Here is a 17148-nt window from a genome sequence, read left to right as displayed (position 1 = left end):
TTCGGGAGTGAACAAAACAGACGGCTCTTCCCCCTCTGGAGCTTATTCTCTAGTGGAGGGAGGGAGACAGGGTACAACCACCCAAATTAAATAAGGCCTGGGCAAGCAGGGCGAGGGGGGTGGAGGCGTGTGGCTCAGGGAGACTGGATGGTCAGGGAGGCTGGTGTGACGGCTGAGCCGGGGGACAAGCAGCGGCTGCATGCAACCGTACGAAGGAAGCACAATCTGGACAAACTGGAACGGAAACCCAAGATCCAGAGGTGGGAGGCAGCCTGGTGCACGTGCTCGGGGAAAGACTGGCGTGGCTGGAATACTCCAACCCCAGGGGAGCAGGGCAGAGGAGGAAGGGGCAGCCAGAAAACACGGGGCCTTGTCTGGGGCAGGGAGTCTGGAGTCTACTCCGTGCACAGCGGGGATCACTGAGGGTCACCGGCAGGGGCTGGCCTGATCCGACTGACATTATTGAACGGTCTTGTCTGCCTGCTGAGCAGAGAAGACACTGCAGTGGGCAAGAGTAAGAACAGGTAATAGCTGTGAGGTTGCTTTTTGGGGTCATGATGTGTTTGAATATTGACTGGGGTGACGGTCACGCAACTCTGTGAATATACTTAAATCTGCTAATTGCACACTTTCCATAGGTGAACTGCAGGGTACGTGAACCGTATCTTAATAAGGCTGTGTGTTTACCCCCAAAAAAGGGGAAACGGGGATTGTTTAGCAAGCTCTGGCCATCATCCAGGCAAGCAGAGACAGCCGTCCAGACTAGAGTGGGGCAAGCGGGTACAGAGTTCCAAAATGTTGCGGATGTAGAAATGCACCCTCTTTAAACAAACATAAAAAAAAAATGCATTATTTCATGTAACGTTCACAGCAATCCTACATGGTGTGTAAGAGCATTGCCCCATTTTTTTTTTTTTTTTAAGTTTTTCTATTCTTTTTTTTTTTTTTCAACGTTCATTTATTTTTGGGACAGAGAGAGACAGAGCATGAACGGGCGAGGGGCAGAGAGAGAGGGAGACACAGAATCGGAAACAGGCTCCAGGCTCTGAGCCATCAGCCCAGAGCCTGATGCGGGGCTCGAACTCACGGACCGCGAGATCGTGACCTGGCTGAAGTCGGACGCCCAACAGACTGCACCACCCAGGCACCCCTAAGTTTTTCTATTCTTGAGAGAGAGAGAGAGAGAGAGAGAGAGAGAGCGCGAGCGAGTGAGCTGGGGAGGGGCAGAAAGTGAAAGTGGGGCAGGCGCAAAGAGAGAGAGAATCCCAAGCAGGCTCAACACTGTCAGCACAGAGCCCGATGCGGGGCTCAGACCCACGAAGTGCGAGAGCACGACCCGAGCAAAAACCAAGAGCTGGACGCCCAACCGACGGAACCACCCAGGCGCCCCTGCCTCCATTTTCACAGTGGAGACACTGAGCCCGAGGGGACTCAGTGATTTCCCCAACATCTACACTTCACTGGCTCCGCCTGAGCAGGGGAAGCTGGCCTTAAGCCCAGGCCTGTGGGATCCAGATCCTCAGCGCCTGAGAGCCCCCTGCACCGCCATTAATGGCCTGATCAGCACAATTATTTCACAGCGTTTTCCTAGGCTTTCATCTCCTGAGGTTGGAAGACACCGTAGGGGCCGAGAGCCGTGGCCACCTGCCTGCGTGCTCCTCGGGGCCGTGCCTGCCCCACAGCCACTCACCGTCACACCTGTTGTGAACTTTCCGCCTCTCGGCTCCACGCACAGCCGCCCTTCAATATCTGCTCTGGGATGACAGACGTAGGTCCCTTCTGCCTCTCCCGTACAGTGAGCACAGTGCTGAGCTTTCGCGTAGAGGGCCCCGGAGGGACACCGCTGGAGGACAGGCTCTCCTGTGCTGCCCAGGCAGCGGCCCAGGGGATCAGTGGCACGGGCGTGAGGCCACCCGATGGCGCTCTGCCCAGCCCCACGCCCAGGACGTGCTGTCCCTTGGAGTCCTCCAGGCCCTGCCGTGGCCTTGTGGAGACCTCCCCGGGGCCCTCACAGTAGGGACATCCTGTCTCCTCTGCACCAGCACCCTGATCCCTTCACCCGCAGGCTTGTCTTCCGAGGTCCTCCTGTCACTGTAGCCCCAGTGTCCCATTCCCCCGGCACAGCCACCGTGTCAACCACCAGCTGTGCCGGCCGCCCCACGTGCACCCTGGGGGTCGCTTTCTGCTTGCCCCGTGCCTGCAGAGCAGCTCCTGCCCTGCCTTCCAGCAGCCTGCACTCGCCCGTCTCCACCTACATCTGGGCCCCAGCCTTGGGGAAGGGCCCCCTTCCAAATGCATCCTTCTTGGGTCCACTCCCTTAGCCTACACTACCCCAGGGTTTTCTTCTACAATTATCCTTTATCATCACTTATTAAGCCAATTCCCTCCATCTCTCCACCCGGGTTAGCTGAGCCAGACCCACCCCCTAGCCCCAGGTGTGGTGAGCACACGGATCCAGGCGTGGCCGAGCAGAGCCCCCGACATGGCGAGGGGCTCAGCAAAGGGCAGCAAGACCCCGGCTGAGAGTCTCACCAGAAATACTAGGAAAGAAGTGCCCTTCACCGCGACGTTGCTAAGGTGGCAGAAAACAAGTGTGGGGCTGCAGGTGGCCACCTTGTCCTTCTTTAGGGGACAGTCGGGCTGAGAACGGAGTCACGAGGAGGAAGGCAAAGACCACAACAGGTTCCTGACACCCTCGGGCATAGGTCGGTCCGTCTGTCCACGCCCTGGGCTTTTCCGTCTTAGGAATCAGTTCGTCGGTTTCATTTTACTTTCGCTCAAGGCAGTTTTAGCTGGGTCTGTGTTAACCACTGCCTCAAACCTCCTGTCTGCTATTCCTGTCTACCACAGAGCTGCACTGTCCTTGAAGACACAATCCTATGGGTTCTGTGTGTCTCCAATCCTAACCTTTTTTTTTTTTTTTTAACATTTATTCATTTTTGAGACAGAGAGAGACAGAGCATGAATGGGGGAAGGTCAGAGAGAGGGAGACACAGAATCAGAAGCAGGCTCCAGGCTCTGAGCCGTCCACCCAGAGCCCGACGCGGGGCTCGAACTCACGGACCGCGAGATCATGACCTGAGCCGAAACCGGACGCCCAACCAACTGAGCCACCCAGGCGCCCCATCCAATTCTAAGCTTTTAAAGGGTACAGTCAACACCTTCCAGCCTGCATCCTATTACCCTGACCTCACTGCTCTGACTTCTCCAGCAGCGCTGTCCGATGTGGTAGCTTCTCCTGCATGTGGCTATTTATGTGTAAATTTAATTAAAATGGAAGAGGGCTGCCTGGCTGGTGTGAGTTCAAGTCCCACGTTGGGCATGGAGCCTACTTAAAAAAATTTTTTTTAATTTAAATTAGTTAATTAAAATCGAAGAATTCAATTCCCTATTCCCGCTAGCCACATTCTGAGTGCTCTATGGCCACATGTGGCCCACAGCTAGGGACTGGGCTGTGCAGATTCAGAACGTTCCAGGCATAGCAGGAAGTTACACTGGACAGCGCTGCTTAGAGCATCCCTTTCTAGACATCTCCTTCCGCCTCATCTTTGTGCGGTATCAGCGCCCAGGACACACACAGGAACATCGGTCAGCGGACCTCACAACTGACAGAAATCAGGCTAAGAGATTTTCATACACACGTGGTATTTCCTACAATATCCAACCATCCCTATCTCCTACCGTCATGGTACAGGCTAAACTTGCTTACCTTAAACTAGGGTCAATTTTGGTCCCACCCCAGGAGTACCTGATGATGTTGAGACATTTTTGGTCGTCACAACTGGGGAAAGGGGCGTCCAGTGGGGGTGGGGGTCGGGGATCCTGCTAAACGTCCTACAGTGCACGGGGCAGCCCCCCAGCAGAGAATGGTCTGACCCCAAATGCCAGCAGCACCCGGGGTTGAGAACTCCTGCTCTAGATTTTATTTACATAAATTTTAAAGGGAATTTTCTTTTTTTTTTTTTTTTAATGTATATAAGTTCATTTGTTTTGAGAGAGACAGAGACATGGTGAGCAGGGGAGGGGCACCGAGGGGGGCGACAGAGAGAACCCCAAGCAGGCTCTGCACCACTAGCTGTGGAGCCCGACGCAGGGGCTCGAACCCACGAACCATGAGACCATGACCTGAGCCCAAATCAAGAGTCTTGGGCTTACCAGACAGAGCCACCCAGGCGCCCCTACGTAAACTGTAAAAGGTAACTTTGTAGTATTATCATAAATGGAAAACCAGTATCACTCCCCATAAACACAAGGTAAACATCAAAAATCAACACAATGAAAAGCAAACAATGTTACTAAATTCAAACTGGATGCAGTGTCTCTGAGCCTCCAGCCACTTCTCCCCATTATAATGCAGAGATAAGCAAGTGCCGGCTCCTAAAAAGTGGGCCCCCACGGGCTTAGAAACATTGAAGGAAAACTGAAAAAGGAAGTAAGTACCCTACTGCAAGTCTCAACGTGATTTAGTTCCTGTCCATGAATTGTGTGGACCTTTTCACAGCTGTACCTACGTATCTGCCTGCCCATATTTGGGGAACTACTGTCCCGCAGTAGAAGCTTTGGGCTTGGTGGCAAATTTATAAGCCACCACATCCCCACCGCCCCCCAACCCCCACCCCATTCCAAACAGAAGAGATGGCAGCCAGGCTCCTTCTCAACATCTGCGTTTATACCTGTGACTCTCGCTACCCCTGGAGGCTGCCACCACACCCCATCGGTCTAGAGCACGGACCACAGTCCCCTGGAGGCCCCAGAGGGGCAGCTGTCTGGCGCTGGTTGTGGCCGCCACCACCCTGGTGCCCTGGATTGCTGCTACTGTTTCTTAACACCAAACCAGGCTGTCACTTGCCATGACGAAGTAACTCCTACGTCCCTAGGGTGAGGGGTTACAAGACAGGATTCCTTAAGAACGAGAAATTACTGGAGAGACTACAGAAGAAGTAACGGGTGAGAGCCACAGCTTGGAAACAGCAGGCCCCTAAGGGGTAGAGTAGGAAACGCCAGCTTTGAAGTCAGACGGACTTGGGTGCAAAGCCCAGCCCAGCCCAGCCCAGCCCAGCTCCACACTGGCTGTGTGGCTTGGGCCTCCTCATTTTCTGTGATCCCCACTCTTTCTCTCTATAAAATGACAGTAAGACTTGCCTTGCTGAATTACTAGGATTCAGGACTTTATATATGAAAGGGATAGGACAATACCCAGCACATGACAGGCATTCCCTTAACGGTACATATATGTTATTTCTCTTGTTACCTTTCCAGATTAAAAAAAGGAAAGAAAGAAAAGAAAATGTGAAACAATGTTTTTACCTGTTGGCAGCAACAGCTATTCAACTAGGTTAAGATGTAAGGCTACAAATAGTTTAGTTCACACTGCTTTTAGCTTAGACCATTTAAACAAAGGAAACCTAAAGGAAATTTTTCTTATGATCTGACTAAAACAGACGAAGGTCTTGCTGGAGGACAGCCCGCTGACCAGATGTCAGGTGGTTTCACACAATCTGGCCGAAAGGCAAGGGAAAAGCCAAGATCACAGAGGGAAGCTCCAAGGGAACAATGTTTCTGGAAAAGTAACTACTGTAACGAGGAGCTGCAACCCGAAGAAATGAACATCTCAGCTCTGGGTGTAACCGCAATCCGTGGGCACTCAGTAAATATTTGCTGAATTGCCTGCACGGTGTTGCTGAACTTTCCTAAAGCCAGAGTCTGGGAAGTTGTAGTCTCTGTGTTGACACCAGGAAGATCCAGGGAGAATGTAAAGAAAGGGGCGCCTGGGTGGCTCAGTTAGTTGGGCGTCCGACTTTAGCTCAGGTCACGATGTTGCGAGTTAGTGGGGTTCGAGCCCCGCGTCGGGCTCTGTGCTGACAGCTCAGAGCCTGGAACCTGTTTCGGATTCTGTGTCTCCCTCTCTCTCTCTGCCCCTCCCCCATTCACGCTGTCTCACTCGCTCTCTCTCAAAATTATATAAAAATTTTTAAAAGATTTTTTAAAAAAAATGTAAAGAAGATCAAAAGCAATACAGAGTTGGCTAACTTGACAATAATTATATTAAAAATAGATAAATAAATAAAAGCCGTATGGAAAAAACAGTCTACAGCGATGGTTCTCCACAGGGTGGGAGGAGTGGGGATTTGCCCCGTGCCCGGGGGACACGTGGCCATGTCTGGAGACCCGTTTGGTCACAACTGCAGGTGCAGGGAGGTACTCTTGGCATCTAGCGGGTACAATGCACAGGACAGCCCCACACAGAGGACCGTCCAGCCCCAAATGCCAATAGTCCTGAGTCTGAGAACCCTGGCCTGGAGCAGCTCTGCCTGGTACATTTCTGCAATGATGGAAATGTTCTCTCGAGCCACATGTGGCTGTTGAGCGATCACAATGTGACGTTTACAGTTTATTCCATTAATTAATTTAAACAGCCACATAGGTCTGTGTATAGCATGCTGCATAACAGGACTGGAAGAACAGAACTCAAGCTGTTAATAAGCACAGATGCCTGGGGAGTGGGTGCTAGAAGGCATGGAAAGGAAGGTACCAGGGAAATTTTTGCTCTGTGTTCTAAAAACATCTAGGAGGCTTTTTTTTTTTTTTTTTTTAACTAGGGCAATATAAACCCTGAAGTCAGGGATACCTGGCTGGCTCAGTTGGTAAAGCATGTGACTCTTGATCCGGTGTGGTGAGTCTGAGCCCCATGTTGGGTGTAGAGATTACTTAAAAAAAACTAAAATCTTGGGGCGCCTGGGTGGCTCAGTCGGTTGAGCATCCGACTTCGGCTCGGGTCATGATCTCACAGCTTGTGGGTTCAAGCCCCACACTGGGTCCTGTGCCAATAGCTGGGAGCTGGGAGCCTGGAGCCTGCTTTGGATTCTGTGTCTCCCTCGCTCTCTGCACCTCCCCCGCTCACGCTCACGCACTCACGCTCTCTCTCTCTCTCAAAAATAAATAAATGTTAAACATTTTTAAATAAATTAAACCTTTAAAAACTAAAAATAAAAATAAAATCTTAAATCAGAAAGAATGCATAAAAGGAAGCTAGTTCACTGACGCCTGAATGTATCTCTGACCATAGCAATGGCCGTATCAAAGGAAGGAAAACTGGCTGGAGGAAAAATTGGGTCGTATCAAAGGAAAAGGCCAAGTCAATGTGGCAATTTCTCTCTAAACAGAAACAGATCCTCTGATCTAGCAAGCCCACCTGGAGGGGTGTATCATATAGGGGTTCTAGCATGGGTGAACATCAGGAAAGACACAAGGATGCTCACAGCCGCAAGAAAGCAAAACCCTGGAAATGAACAAATGCCCATCAGAGAGGAAGCACCGTGCAATGGACCTGCGACAATCAAAGAGTGAGGCTGACGCACACACTGACCGGGGAAGACCCAAGTGATGAAGGGGGAGGGGAAAAAACCTACAGCAAAAGATATGCAATTTATTATGCCGTACTTTGATCAAAATAGCATAGTAATATATAATGGGGAAATAATACTGAGAAACAAATACACACACACACCAGACTGTTGACTCCGGCTCTCTTGGGAGAAGGGGGCAGTCACGGGTGGGGGCATCTGTCGCCATCCCTAGTTCTCCGACCCTGGAAGTCTTTCCCTGCCGGTGCCCTCCTGCTCAGGAGTGCAGGACACCTCTCACAAAAGTGTGACTCATGCTGCATCCTGCCCCCACCATGAGTCAATCATCGTGGACTCAAGCCCAAGCCTGTCACCTTTCATCCCAGGTCCTCGGTTATCAAGCCACTGACTACAGCCAAAGCAAGTGAGCTCAGAACTCTGCTGTACTTCTCTCCAACTTCCAACCCCTCTGCAAGACTCATTCACATCAGATGTCCTTGGGCAACCCGTTCTCCCCCTTCTACGTATCCTTCAAAACCCAACTCCACGCTCTTCACAGAGAGAAGAGAAAGCAGCTCTGTTCTCCCTTACGCTTCACCTGCCTGGAAAACTCAAACCTACAGACGCCCAGCGAGCAACATACAGTAATAAATGAAGAAAAATAAACACAGGGTCCAGTGGGACAGGGCACACTGCAGAGCCCAGAGGTGTGGGAAGGGAGTGGCCATCCTACCTTGACCAAGATACACCCTCACACAAGCCTAACACGACAGACTGTAAGATTCTTCATGACCAAGACAAAAAGCACACATTTTGAAGCCCAAACCCTCAGTTTTTAAATGTTGGTAACTGATGCAATGTTTAAATATTATACAAAACTAAAACCACACAGAGGTATCAGTTTTTACTTAGCATGATAACCAAAATCAAAAAGCTTAATAACACCTGTGTTGGTCAGGATGGGCAAACGGACACTTTTACTGCTGGGGGAGGGGGGTGGGTCCAAATCAGTAGAACCTTGAGGGAGGGTAACCTAGCAACAGCTCTCAAAATTACAAATTTACATTCTCTTTGACTCAGTGATTCCCCTTTGAGATATTCCAGACATCCTACCATGGCCACAAAGCCTTATGTTCAACGCCATTCACCATAACGCTCTAGCAATAACAAACCATTAGAAATAACCTAGACGTCCACCAGTGATAGATTGGTTAAAAAAAAAAAAAAAAGTGTGGTAAGTCTGCTCAATGAAATCCTTTAGTGCCATTTCTTTAAAAAGGGAAGGAAAAGGCTTTTTATGCACCTGCTACGGAACAGGCCCAGCGTGTACTGTTAAGTAGAAGAAATACATCGTACTGTGCAACATATGCGAACAACTGCATAAAGAAGGTAAAACTCTGTGTGTGTGCAAATAGATAAATGTAAAGCACATGGGCCTTTTTGGGGAAATGGTTGAAAATTCTCTAGAAGGACACAGAAGAAATTGGACAGTGGGTGCCTCAGGAGGGGTACAGGGTGGCTAAAGTGGCGGGGGGAGGTGGAGGGAGACTGAGTCAGCAATGGACACACTTCCGTACCTTTTAAACGGTGAAGGTAATTTGCAAACAGTACAAAAAACCCCACCCTGCGGCCCACGCAGCACGCAGCTCTCCCTCTGCAGCTTCGGATCTGGGCCGCAGCTCGGGGCTCGGACACCAGAGCCCTGGTGACAGTGCTCCTCTCACACCCCAGACCTGGTACACAGAAGGCGCTCAGGGCCTCCGCGTGGATGCAGGGAGGGGTGGCCCCTGGGCCTCAGCACCCAGAGACCTTCCGCCTTAACCTCCTGCGTCTGCGCTTTGTCGGGCTATTTGCTCGCAGGTTCTAACACGGGGCTGGGGCGCCAGCACAGCCCGCAGTACCGGTCCCTCGGGCCTCGCCAGGGTGGCTCCGGGCGGGAGAGGAGGAAACGCAGACCCAAGCCCTGCAGTCCATGAGGACAGGCCCAGCCGCCGCCGGTGCTGCTGCCCTCCGAGCCAGCACTCTGGCCCCCCCCCCCCCCCCCCCGGCGTCCGGGGATCTCGCCCCACGGTAGGATCTGAGCGCCGCCTCTGAACAGGGAGGAGGGGGGAGCGGGGACGACAGCGCCCTGGGGAGGAGCCCCGTGATGGGGACACAGCAGGAGCACACATCGAGGGTCCCCGCGCCCGGCCTGGCCACCTGGCTCCTCCCTCCAAGCTCGCTCAGCTTGCGCCGCTGCCGCCACTGCCCCGCCCCTCGTCCTTCCACCTGCCAGGCGCCGGGGGGGGGGGGGGGGGGGGGGGGGGGGGGTCTCGGCCTTCGGGACGCGGGCTCCCTCCCTCCCCCCCAACCGCGCGGCCCTACCCACACGCTGGCTTTCGGGAGGGGAACTCACTTGCCCAAGGCCATGGGGCCAGGGAGGGAGCCCGAACCCGCACCGGGACAGCCCGGCTCGAATCCGCGCTCGCAACCCCTCAGGATGCCGCGCAACCAACCCGCGGGCCGCTGTCGCCTCGGCCGGGGCCCCTTTCCTTCCCGGACTCTGGCTCCCGGCCCCGCCCCGGCTCCCGTGGGGACGTGAGCAGCCACGGCACCGCCGCGCCTGGGGCGTGGCTCTGGCGCGGCCGCAGCCCCGGGAAGGCCAGGGGGAGGCCGCCAAGGGCGCGGGCTCGCGAACCGCCGGAGCGCACCACTCCGGCCCCCTACCCGGAGGTCGCCTCTGGCCGCAGGCGGCGGAGCGGCGGAGGGTCGGGCACAGTGACGGCCCAGGTGGGGAAGGGCACTCGCCCGGTGGCGCGCGCGGCCACGCCTTTTCCGGTACTGCGGCAGGGGGATGCCAGCCCGGGCCCCCAGAGGCCTGCGCCGCACACCTCCGCTCTCTGCAGGGAAGCCAGACGTCCCTGCCCTTGGCCCTGGGGTCTCCGCACAGCTTTGCCCGGAGCCACGGTACGCACGGGAAGAGTTTCTCGTATTCAACAAATACGTGTCCGGTGCTCCCAAAGGTAGCAAACTGAGGCTTGGCGTGTAAGGAGCGTCTCAACCACCCAGGGGCTGCTTCTGCCCCCCACCCGTCCCACACATCAGGAAACATAAATAGTAAATCTGTGGTTTCATTTTTTCATTACTTTTTCAAAGTTTTTGACACTTTTCTTTTTTTTTGAGAGAGAGAGAGAGAGTGTGCATGCACACACGAGTGAAGGAGGTGCAGAGAGAGGGACAGGGAGAGAATCCCATGCAGGCTTCACGCTGTCAGCACAGAGCCGGAAGTGGGGCCCAAACCCATGACCCGTGAGATCGTGACCTGAGCTGAAATCAAGAGCCAGACACTTAACCAGCTGAGCAAGCCGCGAGCTCCTGTCTTTCTTTTTTTAAACCTTCCCAATCTCACTGGCACCCACTGGACAAAAGGCAAAATGAAAACGGTGGTGGGTGAAGAAGGCCATCACCTGATCCCGACCCTGGAACACAGGGCAACTCTGGCTCTCACAGGGCACAACATGGCAGAGCCCTTCCAGAAAACCCCTTAGTAAAACACAGTTACAGCCCCTGGACATGTGGTCATATGTTCCATTTAACCCGGTGACCTGGAGAGTCTAGCCTATTAAAATGTTCTGTTCTTTCTTTCCTTCCTTCCTTCCTTCCTTCCTTCCTTCCTTCCTTCCTTCCTTCCTTCCTTCCTTTTCTTTCTCTCTCTCTCTCTCTCTCTCTCTCTCTCTCTCTCTCTTTCTTTCTTTCAAGTTGATTTATTTTAAGGGGCACCTGGGTGGCTCAGTCATTAAGGGTCCAGCTCTTGATATCAGCTCAGGTCATGATCTCTTTGTTTATGAGTTCGAGGCTTTCCCCTGGGCTTTGCAGTGAGAGTCCACTTGGGATTCTCTGTCTCCCTCTCTCTCTGCTTCTCTCTCTCTCTCAAATAAATAAATAAACATTAAAAGAACAACAACAACAGAAACTGTGCCTGGGCAGAGTAGCTGCTCACAAATACCCAGTGAACAAACAGCAATCCTCTGAAATGTACAAAACTCACTGCTGAGTTTCCGGTTTTTCTCCGGGGCAGTAAGCACTGCTGTTTCGAGAGTCACCTTGCAGACTGAGCTCATCCCGACCCAGACAAGTCACTTCTCAAGCCCAGGGGTCTGTGCCTCCCTCAGCTTTCCCTTTATGTGTCTTTGGGGGGCCTCTGGTTCAAGGGCCAGCATTCAGAATGAAAACATTTAAAAAGTAACACCAGGGGAGCCTGGGTGGTTCAGTTGGTGGAGTGTCTGTTGATTTCAGCTCAGGTCATGCCTCTGGCTCTGTGCTGAGTTTGGAACCTGCTTACGATTCTCTTTCTTCCCGCCCCCCTCCCCCATCAAATTTTAAAAATGTATTTTAAAAAAGTGAAACTAAAATAAGAAACAACTTGGGGCGCCTGGGTGGCGCAGTCGGTTAAGCGTCCGACTTCAGCCAGGTCACGATCTCGCGGTCCGTGAGTTCGAGCCCCGCGTCAGGCTCTGGGCTGATGGCTCAGAGCCTGGAGCCTGTTTCCGATTCTGTGTCTCCCTCTCTCTCTGCCCCTCCCCCGTTCATGCTCTGTCTCTCTCTGTCCCAAAAATAAATAAAAACGTTGAAACAAAAATTTAAAAATAAAAAAAATAAAATAAGAAACAACTTGTGAAAATAAAGGGCGCTGGTTAAAGCAAATTAGCCACAGCTACTCAAAGAAATAGCATGTTGCCATTAAAAAGGTAACTTACAAAGTACCTCATGAGACAGAAAAAACAGTAGGAAGCAAAAACATGGGTTATCATGCGTAGAACACTGTACACACAGAAACAAGGCAGGGGGAAAACAGCGCGTCGTAGGTGTTGGTGTTATGGGCAGTTGTCTTTGAAGGGAAAGCCAACACCCGTGTTCTACTCCTCTCTGCTCCGTAATTGTTCTTAATACACATGCGCTCATTTTGCAACTGAAAGAAAATAAATTTTATATACTTTTTACCCTTCTCTTGTAATGTAGAACCACTTAAGAAGGTGTTTGGTCAGAGAGGAAAAGCCACCACGAGGGGACCATTTTGCCAAGTTTAGGCTCAGGGTTACCATGGCTTGGCTAACCTCTAAGTTTACAGCTTACCCTCGGATAGAGAAAAGGCGGCCTGTCTCAGATGAACCATAGAAGACACACTTCTTGCGACAGCACTACTCTCACGAGAATGGCTGAAATGAAGGAGACAGACAGGACCAGTGCCAGCGCCCAGAACTCTCCCGGCCGGAGAAGCCCAAATTAATACAAACACTTTGGAAAACCACACACAAATATACCCTAGGGCCCAGCAAAGCCACATAATACATGTACCGACAGATATGTTTGAGCGCTATTCCCGACAGGCAAAACTGGAAATGACCCAAACGTCATCAAGAGATGTTGAGCCTCTGACTTTGGCTCAGGTCATGATCTCATGGTTCCAGGGCTCGAGCCCCACACTGGGCTCGCTGCTGTCAGCACGGAGCCCACTTTGGATCCTCTGTCCCCTCTCTCTCTGCCCCCGCCCCACTTGCATTCTCTCTCCCTCTCAAAAAATAAATATAATTTTTTTTTTAAAGAGGTGAGTAGAGAGATCATGATACAGTCACACAAATGACTACATACACAGCAACAGGGATGAACAGATTACAATACGCGTGCGACGTGGTTGAATGATGGAGCATGGGGCAGGAGAAGCCAGGCACGAGGGGGCATGTGCCACATGACTGCATCTACGGAAAGTTCAAAGCCAGGGAAAACCCATCCCTACACGACGAAGTCAGGACACAGGGTAAGGTGCGGGAGGAGGCAGCATGAGAGGGCTCCCGTGGCGACAGCCTGTTCTCCGGCTGGCTACAGGAGGGTGTTCACTTTATGAAAATCCACGGAGCTGTGCATGATTTGCACACTTTTCTGTGTGTTAATGTGCATGTATGTATGCATATTTATGCACAATTTTTATGCACGTAGTATGCATAATCAGCTTAGTTAGGGGGGAAAGAACCCTGCCAGGTAGTACAAGCCGCCTTACGTGTTTACTACCTGGTTGTGTGATTTATCAGGACACGAGGGTGTCATTCCTTGTATGAGAGCCCCCAGGTGCCTCTAGTTCGGGGAGAAGAACGAGAGGGAGGATAGTGGCAGGGAGGAGGGAGTTCTCCCGTTTATACAGTTGCACTTTTATGGGGACTGACTATATAAAAGCTTTAAAAAGCATTCAGCATCGGATTATTTCCTTTTGTGGGGTGAGTATAGCTATTTTAGAAATGGATATTCTGCACTCTCCCCCCATTAGCATATTCTGCACTCTCCCCCCATTAGCATGAACATGTCTCATACAGAGAGGGCAAGAAAGAAAATAAGAGGGGCGCCTGGGGGGCTCCATCGGTTGGGCGTCTCTTGATTCCGGCTCAGGTCATGATCTCCCAGTTCATGGGATCGAGCCCCACGTCGGACTCTGCACTGACAATACCCAGGGCTACCAGCCTGCTTGGGATTCTCGATCTCCCTCTGCCCCTTCCCCTGCCCAAATAAATAAATAAACATTAAAAAGAAAAACAAAATAAGAATCAACATGTAACTCTGGAAACAGATACTATGTTTCTCAAGAATTCATAGCTATTGGGGTAATTTGAAGTTTCTAGAATTTTCCTCTGCAACCAGCCTTCACAAGTAACAGTGGAATTCACACACACTCGTCTCCAAATTACTGAAGTCTCACAAACCTTCAATCCTTTCCCCTCAACGATAATCACCTGCTCTGAATAGGTATTCCAGAAAAAGTCAAAGAGTAGAAGTCATCAAGACGGGTCACAAGCTGCAATTTGCTGCCTCTGTTCAAATTAAAATGAGCCTTTTAAAAACACGGAAAGGAAGTCTTTGTCATTCTAAGCCCGTACCATTCTAAAAGGAAAAAAAAACCCTCCGTTCCTCAGTCTCCCCATCTGTAAAGTAGGGTTGTCGGGAGAAAGAGGATGATCCACTTAAAGCTCTAGAACAGCGCCGGGCACCTGATAAGCACGGAGTAGTGGTGAGCAACTATTATAACTCTCATCAAATTAATCTCGCACAGTCTATGCAACATGAGCTAACAACAAACCACGCAAAGCACAACATGGGTGTGTGACAGGCTCCTGGGAACTCTTTTAAGCAAAAGGAAGTGGGGGGGGGGGTGGTCAGGTCAGCTCAGGTCCACGTGACTTTGCAATGTGCTTATACAGAGCTCTTGAGACCGGACTCTCTAAAGGAAATTCCTCACGAACTCATCATCAATTCAGAACGAAGGCTTATTACTAACAGCAAGAGGCCCCACGTTTGCCAAAATGGCCAAAAATGAGGCGCTTCCTGTATGAATCTGCTTGGGCGGCCATCACCAAATACCACAGGCTGGGTGGCTTAAACAGAAATTTATTTTCTCACGGTTCTGGAGGCTACAAGTCCAAGGGCAAGGTGTGGGCAGCTCTGGTTTCTTCTGGGGCCTCTCCCCGCGGCTTGAGGACGGCCGCCCTGCTCCTGTGTCCTCGAGTCGTCTCTTCCTCTCACCCCCTGGCCTCTCTCTGTGCGTCCTGATCTCCGCTTCTCATAAGGACCCAGTCATACCGGAATAGGGCCCACCCTAAAGGCCTCTCGCTTTAACTTAATGATGTCTTTTTAAAGGCTCCATCTGCAAAGAGAGGGGTCACGATCTGAGGTACTGGGGGTTAAGGGCTCAGCACAGGACTGGGTGAAGGGATGCACCGCAGCCCCTAACACTTCCCAGTCTCTTCCGACCGCTCAAGGCTTCATAGTCACTATCAGAAAGCTGAACTCCTAGTGAAGTAGGACAGTCCAAACATGAACTTCTTGCCTAACAGGTTTTTCTTGAGACAGAGAGAGAGAGAGAGAGAGAGAGAGAGAGAGAGAGAGAGAGGGAGAGGGAGAGAGGGAGAGAGGGAGAGGGAGAGAGGGAGAGGGAGAGAGAGAGAGAAGGAGGCAGCCTTTGAAGGACAATAGGGACCTGGCCATGCACAGGGAATATTCATTCCATTAGTCCAGTGGCTCCTAACAGGTGTGGTTCTGCCCACGCACGCCCCGCCCCCCGCAGCACACAGGGACACTCGGTAACGTCTGGAGACATCTTCAGTTGTCACAACCGGGTGGATGGTGCTGCAGGCATCCAGCGGGCGAGGCCAGGACTGCTGTCACACTCTTACGAGGAGCAGGACAGCCCCACAGCAGAGAATTAGCCAACCCCAACCGTCAGTAGTGCTGAGCTGAGAACCCCTGAGGTCCAACCTGGCCAGGTCTGACTTCACCCTGTGTCACAGCAGATGGCCCGGCGGAGGGGGGGAGGAGACCCTGCCGGGCCCTGTCGTATGGGGACAGCGTGGTCCCCGTCCACACTGCTCCTTCCTCAGGGCGGCCAGCCAGCAGCCTCCCCCTCCTGGCTTTCAGCAAATGCCACAGAGATCTCGCTGTGGTGACAACAGCACCCGGCCACCCTTCCACTTCCCACAGGGAGCCTCTCCTTCCCCAGGACCCCTTCCAACTGCCTCTCCCATAATCCCCCTCAAACTGTTTCTACAATGAGAGAAGCAACAACGGGATCCCCAATCGATGTGGTAAAGTAACCGCGGTTTTAAAATCACGTTTTTAAAGAAAGAAATCATGTTTTTCACGGGTAACATGGCAAAAAAAAAAAAAAAAAAAAAGCTCAATCTCTTAACAAAATCAGATTATCCCACCTCCTCCCCCTTACAGCGATATATTTTTAGACTAAAAGCAAGATTTTAGCATAGGCGGCCAATTCCTAAAGGTCAGACGTGGCTGGGAGGGGGGCGCATCTACAAACCTCATGAACTTTGAGTTCATACTTTTCTTAAAGCCAATTCTCTGCTTTTTTCTTGTAAACGTACTCCAAAAGGAAACTCCCTGTCCCGACTGCAAAAACAAAGCAAGTATCACTTGGCACAAAGAGAAAGAACCATGAAAATAATTGCTAGCCTTTCAGTCTCTGGCCACGAGCCACCCAAAGTGATCTTTGGCGACGTTTCTCCATCAATCTTTCCAAGTCACACAAATGAAAGAAAACAGACATTAGCGTTGAGAAATCAGCACTGTTCTAGTTCTGTAGGTGAGAGGCCTCGATAAGAACATGACGAATAGTCTTTTTCTTTGGAAACTAAACCAAATTCCACTCGCTGTCATAAGTGAAGCTGGAGACAACACGCCATGTCCATTCCCAAAGGTGGCCCCAAAATACGGCCAGAGCAAATTCAGAACCTTCATCGTTTGCACCTGGGTAACGATCCTAAAAGAAAGTTCTATCCTGAGGAGTAACCACCCCAAGTCCAACGACAGATGGGTCGGTGCCTCACCTCTCCCTTCCAACTTGTTGCATGGGTGCCTTAGGTCAAGGTCAAATGGCCATGCTCTTTCCTCGGGACTGGCATGCAGGGCCTCCAGTCGCTGGCCTGTCTCAGGAAAGCCCCCCCACCACCCCACCCCAGCCCAAAGCATGGCTCTGGTATCCACCCGTACCCTTCAGCATTCGTGCCTGGGTATGTGATTCCACATCCCCTGGTGTTACTGCCTGTGGTGGCACCTGACCTGGTCCCGGGCAGGGACTCCGTAACAGGAAGTGGATGGCACTAGGGCAGCTGGGCTGGCTGGCGGAGGACACGGAGGGCACTTTCCAATGGGCCGCTGCCAAGGCTTGTTCTGACTGTTCGCATCCAAGGGGGCCAAGAGCTGTTTACGCAACTCTCCGCTCCGCCATGGAGAGGGGAGGGGCGGGGCTCTGCGGATGTCACCGATCAGCACA

The 17148-nt window shown here is 51.8% G+C and overlaps 1 protein-coding gene across 3 annotated transcripts in view; it reads right to left on the bottom strand.

Moving 5' to 3' along the window:
- ATP9A (ATPase phospholipid transporting 9A (putative)) overlaps positions 1–17148 on the bottom strand; it is a 130785-nt gene that overhangs the window by 103167 nt on the left and 10470 nt on the right. Inside the window, exon 1 of one of the 3 annotated variants that reach the window (XM_019826353.2) lies at positions 16703–16740. The exons of 1 other annotated variant lie outside the window; for it this stretch is intronic. In XM_019826353.2, coding sequence (XP_019681912.2) covers positions 16703–16725 — 23 coding nt within the window. In that variant the 5' untranslated portion in view covers positions 16726–16740. Of the gene's footprint in view, positions 1–9738; positions 9892–16702; positions 16741–17148 lie in introns of those variants that run through there. One more of the 3 variants, XM_006929657.3, reaches the window with a different exon arrangement.

This window comes from Felis catus, chromosome A3 (assembly GCF_018350175.1).
Source record: "Felis catus isolate Fca126 chromosome A3, F.catus_Fca126_mat1.0, whole genome shotgun sequence".
In the NCBI taxonomy this organism is placed as follows: Eukaryota; Metazoa; Chordata; class Mammalia; order Carnivora; family Felidae; genus Felis; species Felis catus.
This window is presented reverse-complemented; position numbering and strand designations above follow the sequence as displayed.